This window comes from Fundulus heteroclitus, unplaced genomic scaffold (genome assembly GCF_011125445.2).
Source record: "Fundulus heteroclitus isolate FHET01 unplaced genomic scaffold, MU-UCD_Fhet_4.1 scaffold_324, whole genome shotgun sequence".
NCBI classification, from domain to species: domain Eukaryota; kingdom Metazoa; phylum Chordata; class Actinopteri; order Cyprinodontiformes; family Fundulidae; genus Fundulus; species Fundulus heteroclitus.
Genome location: NW_023396734.1, coordinates 98567 through 107537, shown reverse-complemented (window position 1 = coordinate 107537; position 8971 = coordinate 98567). Strand labels below are relative to the sequence as shown.

Genomic DNA, 8971 nt, shown 5'->3' with positions numbered 1-8971 from the left:
GTGTTTTAGCCTGAAAATAAATCCATATTCTACTGCTGTAGCACAATCCAAAAAACGGGGACTCTTAACAATTAATTACCTTATAAAATCAACATAACTTTAACACTTTTGATAATTTATTTATAATTTAAGTTGATTATTTAGGTCAGTCAGGTGTGCCAATCATTAGTCAGCAAATGGTGATGACAGAACAGCTGTTAAATTTGCCCACATTTACGGTCAGAGAAGAAAAAAAGACTCTTTCTGTCTTACCATCACAAATGTAAACATGATGGTGGGTCTTTACCTGAAACCTTTTGCTTTGGTGAACTGGTTTGAAACAAAGGATGACTGTTTCTCACTGTTAACTACAGACAAGGACCTGCGATGTTGTGGGCCTGTTTTTCTCCAAAGATCAAAGTACCAGGACATTAGCATTGAATCTGGTGTTTCCTCTGCAACTAAACTAAGATCTGGTTTGGCCAAAATAACAGAAATAATTCACCAGACACAAAATCAACGTTCTTCCAAGGCCGTCTCCGTCCCCAGACCTAAACACTAGAGAGAGCTGACGAGACCATCATAGAGGATTATAAATAACTTCATAAATTAACCAATGTTATTGGTTCCTACATTTTTCTATGTGAGATCATTCTGCTTCAAAAAATATGAATTTATCATAAGGATTTCTACACATCTTTATCAGAGCTGGCAATAATTGTAGAGGGTGATGTGTTTTAAAAAAGGTCTTGTTCAAAAGGACTGCGTGTGCTACTCCTGGTGACCACTAGAGGGAAGCAGAGCCACAGATCTCAGAGCTCTGTTTATAGTGAGGAAACTTTCACCTTAAAACAATTTATTTACCCAAGTTTCCTCTTGTTCTATAATATTAGGCTCAAAAATATAGTTCCTTTTGATTTCTAAAAACTTTACCTTGAACTGGCAATTAATAGTAAGTTGATGAAGGAATCTGACAATTTAACATTTAGAGAATTGAACAAGCACGTATGATCAATGCCACTTGGATAGTTACGTTTATTTCCCTTGCTAAAGAAAACCCCCAAGGAAACTTCATGCACAAACTTCTTGGAAACTGGATCTGGATGTTTCTTTTGTGAGCTGGAATAAAACTTAAAGTATTTATTTTTTTAAACTGGACATGTTTTAGACCAAAACGCAGACAAGCAGCATCGTAAACCAACCTGCTTTTTGCTGAGATATTACCCTTCGTCTTCAATATAATCTTTCATTATATATTTGTATTTTATATAATATGCTTAAAGTGAGTCTGTTTCACTCAAGATAATACAATTTCTTTTTATATTAGCAAATATTCAAGAGCAAAAGAACATTCTTGAATCATAAACTTTTAAAAGAGAAAATAAATTAAATTAGTTTCTTTTTTGTAAGTACTTACATGATACAAGTTGTTTAGGGAAAAATAAACGGAGATAAAGGCTGCGCCTGTGTGAACGTGAGCACAGACATGTATACGTAGACGCCGCGTTCTCGGGTGAGAGGCGTGCCGACAGAGCGGCCATCTTAGGTCAGACCAAGCTGCAGTCAGACAGAATACAAGTCAGTTCAGGTAAGTGGTGCTTTATGTTTTCAGACACTCCGGTGTCTGAAAACTGAATCCGGTGAATTCTCACCCGATTTCCAGATGAATCAACTGACTGAAAACGTCACCCCTTTAGGGGCTACATGGGACCAATTGATTGAATTAAATGATTGTCTTACTTAATAAATAATTTCGATTTTGTATTGAAAGTAAGCAAACTTCCAGAGCTCCGTCTCAGGAAGCCCGACTTTTACTCTGCTTATGGGTGCGCAGATAAAAGGACACTAGGAACCAGATCCTGGGGAATTACCTTCCATAAGTAAGATTGTCTGATAGATAATCCTCATGCTTTACAGTTACAATTTTTCCAGCATAAACACAATATGTGCTAATGGGTAGCAGGGATGGAAGCAGAGAAAAGTACATTAAACACCCTGATTTCTAAAAGATCTGACTGAGTATATATATATATATATATATATATATATATATATATATATATATATATATATATATATATATATATATATATATATACAAACAAACAAACAAGATGGTGCTAAATTACTGGACGGACATGATTTATGGGTAAAAATAATAATATACAGTATAATATACAGATTTTGAATGAGCTGCCGTCTGCGTCTTCCCACGCCACAACCTCAGACCTCAGCCCTGCGTCAGCATCTCTATTATGAAACCTGAGAATTTACTAGTGTACTATTCCCACCTAAATAGGCTATTTTATTTATTTATTTGGTATATTTATTTCGGTCATTTTACTGGTCACTTTAGTTTATTCTTTGTCATTATTTAATAACATAACTCAGGTCTCTTAAGTTAGTTTTCTTTAAAAAAAATTCTGGACACCTCTTCAGCTGAGATGGCGTGGGAAAGGGGCAAAAACTGGGGGTGGATGCTTTCTGCATTCATCTGTCTGAACATCCTGATCCTGGGTTGCGCCTTTGTCAGCGCGGGCACTTCAGAGATTGTCAAAATCAGCAGCCTGGACCTGCAGAGTTTCCTCATCTTCCTCTTTCTGCTCACCTCGATCTGGATGGTCTATTTCACCTACAATTCCAGGGCAAGAAATGTTTCTGTCTTCAAGGATAGACATGCGGGACCCATTTGGCTCAGAGGTAAAGTACAATTTTAACAATTAAACATTTAATGTAAGGAGTTTTATTTGGACAAATCGATAATTGTCTGCTTCTCTAAATGTTGGTTGTCCTTCAGGTGGACTTCTGCTCTTTGGAATCCTCAGTATCATCATGGACATCTTTAAGATAGTCAGCTATGTGGGGTACCTCCACTGTGATTCAGCCATTAAAGTTGCATTCCCTGTGGTGCAAGTTGTCTTTGTTCTCGTACAGGTAGAAATCAAATATTGTTTAATGTTCTTCAGTCCTGATGTTTGAAAAGTATTGATATTTTGCATATTGCACTTGTAGACATACTTTTTCTGGATCCATTCAAGGGACTGTGTGCAGGTCCAAAAGAACCTTTCACGGTAAGCTTTTAAGGTGTATGCATATTATCTGCCAACTTTCTGTCCCCAAACACATGGGGTAGCCTAAGAGAAATAAAAGTTAAAGTTGTGCCTTCCAAACCAACATTTACAAATGGGGTTCAAAGGAATATAGGAAACGGCCTAAAATTTGGATCTCAGGTTTCATTGTGGCCAAATGTCAGTTGAATTCATACTGTATGTGGGAAATTAACACAACTTGGGAGATAAGGTGAGTTTGGCACCGATGTGGTGATAAAAAATACACATTGAAGACAGAAGTTAGGCCTCTATGGTGTGCCCATGTGGTTTTGCCAATGCTGGTTTATGTGCCTCACCCAAATGGGCCTTTACAAGAAGCTCATCCTAGTCCAGTAGCCCACTTAATAACCTTTTGTTTAACAGCTATTTTTGCGAGACAGATTCTTTGCCTTTGTTTTGTAATAATTAAAAATGGGCTGATCAAGTTATATCTGGGTGATTTTGATTGATTGTAAAGCCGTTGCTTATTTGTCTGAGGATTATAACATAAAAAAAAGAAAACTGCTTTAGGTGCCTTAATAGAAGCAGTGGGTTTCAAACAGTAAATGAAAGGATTACATTAAATACATCATTTATGCATAAATCAACTATTTAAACATCATAGTATTTTTTAGAAAATACTAAATAAAGTACATTAAAATGCTCACTGTTTGGTGTTACATTAATTTAATATTGAATGATTCAGGTTTTTTCTGTATGTGACCTACAGATTGCCAGTCAATCTCAGTCAAAGGAAAACTTAGCAGATGGGTTGGTGCCACTCAGCTTGATCATTGTTAATCTTTTCCCTTTTTTCATATTTTAGCTGCGGACTGATGCTCACCCTCTCCACAAACCTTGTTTTATGGATGACTGAAGTTACAGAGGAGTCCCTTCACCAAACAATTTCTCCTGAGTTCTCAACCGACCACGCTAAGCTCTCACGACGGCAGCAGTACATCAAGAGTGGTAGGCTCAGCAAATGAAAGCTGATTTTTGCAGTCAATATGCAGAAACAATGGAACACTTTTATATCGTGTTATATGATTTGTGGTCTTACAGCCAGCTATGGAGATGACCAGTGTACGTGCAGCCACACTTCCTGTGACATCTTCAAGGATGCCTATTACTACCTGTACCCCTTCAACATCGAGTACAGCCTCTTTGCCTCCACCATGGCGTTCGTCATGTGGAAGAATGTGGGCCGAGCGGCGCCCGAAAGCAACCACCACCACCACCACGCCAGATTCAGCCTCAAAGATGTGGTCATTGGCCTCGTTTTGGGCATCCTCCTCGTGGCAGCAGGCATCGCGACCTTCGTTGTGTATGAAATCGATATGAAAACGAATTTCTCTGACAAAGAAAGCCATGACACAGCATTGATGATGCACTTTGTCATGAACATAGTCATTGCGACCACGATGTGTGTCTGCACCATCGTCGGAAGCGCTATCTTCATGGTGGACCACAGGGAGCACATCTCGGAGAAGAACCCCACCCAGAGTCTGGACGTGGGGCTGCTGGTGGGTGCCTCACTGGGGAAATTCATTGTTAGTTATTTCTCCATTATTGCCATGGTTGCAACTGGGGCCAAGGGCCACCTGAACAGGCTCAACTTGAGTTGGGGCATACTGATGGTACTCCAGCTCGGCCTACAGAACTTTTTCATAATTGTGGGCCTGCACCGGGAGCCCTTTCATGAGGCTGAGCCTGACACAGTGGTTGCAAATCCATATGCGGCGGAGTCCAGCAAAGATGGAAGCGGACTACAAGTTAGAGACTTAGACCAAAAATCCAACCCTGACACTGAAGCACGTGGCCACAGTAGGGCAGCAGAAGACAGACACAAACAGCTGTGGAAGAGGCGAGTGTTGAGAGAGGTCTGCGCGTTCCTGCTACTGGGTAACGTCATTGTAAGTATCTTTCTCCCGTTCTCTCTCACATTCACAGCAGCCAATTTCCCGGACGCTAAGCCTCTTCTTTCTGTATTTCACAGCTGTGGATCATGCCAGCCTTTGGTGCTCGTCCCCAGTTTGATCACGACACTGAAACACAGTTCTACCAGTTCAGCATGTGGGCTGCTGTTGTGAACGTGGGCCTTCCTTTTGGCATCTTTTACCGAATGCACTCCGTTGCCAGTTTATTTGAAGTCTACCAGAAGTTGTAAATAAGCACATGGAAAAGAGTGTACGGAAAGTTGTAAACTGGCATTTTTAACTGTTTTGTGGAGCCTTTTTTGATTTGCATTTTTTGTCAAGGAGAAACTGAATAACTTGTTTTATTTTTTTCTATTTTTTATTTAGAAGTATGTTTATGCAACAATGTAAATATATTAAAACTTTATTTTTGCAATTTAAATGTCTTGTAAAGCTTATCTTGTGCAATCCAGTTTACACAGTAATATCTGTTTGCAAGCAATAAAAAAGAGGAATCTAAGTCCAAGCCAATGTTATTATTATTATTATTAATTATTATTATTATTATTATTATTATTATTATTATTATTATTATTATTATTATTATTATTATTATTATCATCATCATAAATTACAGTTGACTTTGCTGCCCTTAGTCTAATGTAAAGCAATACATTTGTCAGAGACCATGTTTTGGTGTTAGTGCACAATTAACAAGAATGGTTTCCCATTATTAGTTCTAAAAATAATAAATAAATGTATATACATAATTGACCCAGATTTAATAACGTGAATTTTAGTTTTGCAAAATTATCCAGTTGGTCCCACAATAATATAACTAGGCATTATATCAAAACTAAAGTCATAGAATAGAAAATATCTCATTCATCTTAAATCTTATGCTTAGGAACAAACGGGTATGTGCTTAACGGAGCCCCCTGGTGATACAAAAGTGTCACTATAATAGCCAAAGAGCAAGCTTGAAAAACTGGGCTCACAAAACCTTTACGTTCATAATCTATAAAAGAACAATGGAAAGTGTTGCCAGCAATGGCGGATTTAAGAAAAAATATAAACCTATAGAAAAAAATAAAGAATGACATTGTTAGGACTCAGCAGGCAACGGCAGTCAGGCCTCTGCTGGCTCTGACCCCTTTGAGTAAGGAATAACCGCAGCGCTGTGTGGGCGTCCCTACTGCACGTCATTACCGGGTGTGATGTCATCCTCCTATTGTTTTGTTTTATTCTTATTTACATTATTTTTTATTAAACAAAGCATACATTGCAAAATCTTGCAGAGGTACACAACAACTGCAAAACTGCAATAACGGAGGAAAGAACACAATAACAACGGATTACAGTAGGGTGACCACTTTGAATGCCCCACACACATATTTGTCTTTCGTTTTGAGGCACTAGGCTTGGGAGCGGATTTTTTTTTCCCAAAGGGAATAACTGCAGAGACAACCAGCAACAATCACGCCCCTATTGGAACGCCCACACTGTCGGACCTCACAGAGGGGCGTGTGTGGGCGTGTTGTTAGTGCAAATGCTTATTGGTTCGTTTATTTACTAACTTCAGTCCTAATTTTTTTTCCTTCCATCTTCTTCATTGTCACTGGATTTGCCTTCTGTCGTTTTTCTGCTGATTCCCCTGAACACCTTTTTTACTTGTTCTATCGCAAGTACATTCTGGAGAGACATCAAAGAAGGGTTATGTTGAAAATAACTAAATATTCTACAGTTTTCAATCACCCATCATGTGTAGACTGCTGTTCACTGAAAAAAAATATATGCACATTTCCATCTACTTAAGCATAGTTACTTTAGCACAATTGTTTTATGTTAGCAGGGTAGAACATGAAACAATTGCGTCAAAGTAACTAAATATGCCTAAGTAGTTGCAAATGATGCATGAAATCTTTAAGTGGAAAGACTCTCCTGCGTGCTTCCCTGTCTCCCGCACTTCCTGTTGCCTTCTACGTCATAACACTGCCCATGCTCCACCCTGTACAGCCTGTAGCCTAAACAAACATCTTAACCATTCTCCTGACTGACGAGTGTGTTCTGCACGTTGGCCAAACACCATGACAGACATTATGACTGAATATTATGACTGAATAATACTCTACCTGTATCGATGTCATTACATTTATTGTAACAGTTATGGCACAACTGTTCCACAAAGTTACTTTTAATTATAAAATGACTTATATGGATCATGCCAACATTTTTTTTCAGAAACCGATGTTACGTTAGTGGCTTATTTTCAAAGGCAACACATGGCTGAAACTATAGTACATATTTAGGTTTAACTCAGGCAAACTGACGGCCACCCATTCTCTGGATCCTTCCACGCCACCAGGAAACATCCTGCATCAGAAATGCATCAACTAGTGATTTTCCTTTAATATTTTTTTTTTCGCATTTAGGAGCGTATTGCATATTTCAGTCACATTTTCGTTAATATCTAAAATAGACAAAAATGCGTATAGAGTCGGCAGCAAGATTCTTGTTAATCTTTCTGATGGATTTTGTTGTGCGTTCTATTTTCCAGGACTCTCAATAGTCTCCTTTTTTTTGGTGAGAAGTATAAAAGCTTTAGGCTAAAATGATCTAACATTAGGTGAAATTGTTTGTATGTGTACTTGCTGCTCAGTGAGGAAAAATTGGGCATTTTAATTGTAACGTGAGGACATTGATGTAACCCTTTCTTTTTGGTCCCCGCATTTTTTGGGCTAGAGTTAAGAGTTAGGATTAAGGTGTCAGTTAGGTTTAGGTTAGGATTAGATTTATACTGGAAAAGGTTAGGTTTAGGGTTAAGGTCAGAGTAAGTACCCATAGATAGGATTGAAAATGAAAGGAAGTCAAGGCACTATCCTCAGTAAGAATTTAAACCAAGGTTGTGTGTGTGTGTTTACACCCTATCATTACATTATCATATTAAGCGGATCTTTGAAACAAAAAATGTAACGGATGTTGCAGACACCCTTTGGCATCCTTCTTCCACCTCTTCATCCGGACTTGCACCATCTTTGTTTATTTACTATGTGAATTTCTCAGTTTTGGCTTTATTGTCTGCATGGTCACCATCATCCTTTTGCTGTTGTGCGACTTCTGGACTGTGAAGGTTAGTAAAATAATACTTAGTAATAGGGTTTGTGGTTATTTTTATTTGTTTATTAAACAAACCTACATGGAATTAATAGTAACAAACACATTAACTAAACCAGGCGTGGAATTTTCATAGAAAAAATTTCAAAGAGGTATGAGAAATAGCGTTCTTATATTTACTTGGAATATGGTCCAACCCATTCTGACCCTCTTTGTTTTTCTTCTCCTAAAAAGGCAGTGAAGGAAACAGAAAACCTGAAACTGAACAGGAAACCTTCAGAATAGAAGGGATCCATTATATTCGCTTGATAAGGTAGAGGGTCTTCTTTTTGTTCCTTCACATGTGGTGGTTCTGAGGAAATTCAGTGTCAGATTATAATGAGGGTAAAAATGAAAGCTTAAGCGTGTTTTTGTAAAAAAATATTTGGTAGCTTGAGGACGTGTAAATGTAAAACTGTATAAATATAAAAATGTTTTTTGACCAAACTGTATGTTTCTTTGTGAAAGTTATTATAGTTTGCTATATGATCAAATTATGATATGTTTCTAACTATAAAAATAAAATAATTATCTACAAATAGCATTTTTGAGAATGTTGGTTTTGTTTTTGGGTTTCTCCAAAATATGTGTCAAATATGAACAGGCACCCTTTTATTTTAGAATATTTCAGCTAAGGGCTCTTTTAGTAATAACATTGGATAAATCTAATTTAGTAGGAGGGGGAAGGGGACACTTTCTAGGTAAAAATTTGTCCACAAGGTGGCAACAAACATCATGGTTAAAGTATTAACCGTGTTAGAGTTATTTGTCAAACAAATGCACTTTAATATACCTAGCTTGATTATTATTGATAATCATAGTAATTGATTATTA

The 8971-nt window shown here is 37.6% G+C and overlaps 1 protein-coding gene across 1 annotated transcript; it reads left to right on the top strand.

Annotated features, from left to right (window-relative positions):
* Positions 1-268: 268 nt before the first annotated feature.
* Positions 269-5273, top strand: LOC118559593 (proton channel OTOP2-like). Its single transcript, XM_036130283.1, has 7 exons — positions 269-274; positions 2385-2679; positions 2777-2913; positions 2992-3050; positions 3895-4037; positions 4131-4981; positions 5065-5273. Exons 1-7 carry the CDS (start codon positions 269-271, stop codon positions 5233-5235), a joined length of 1662 nt encoding a protein of 553 aa, XP_035986176.1. The 3' UTR covers positions 5236-5273.
* Positions 5274-8971: the final 3698 nt, after the last annotated feature.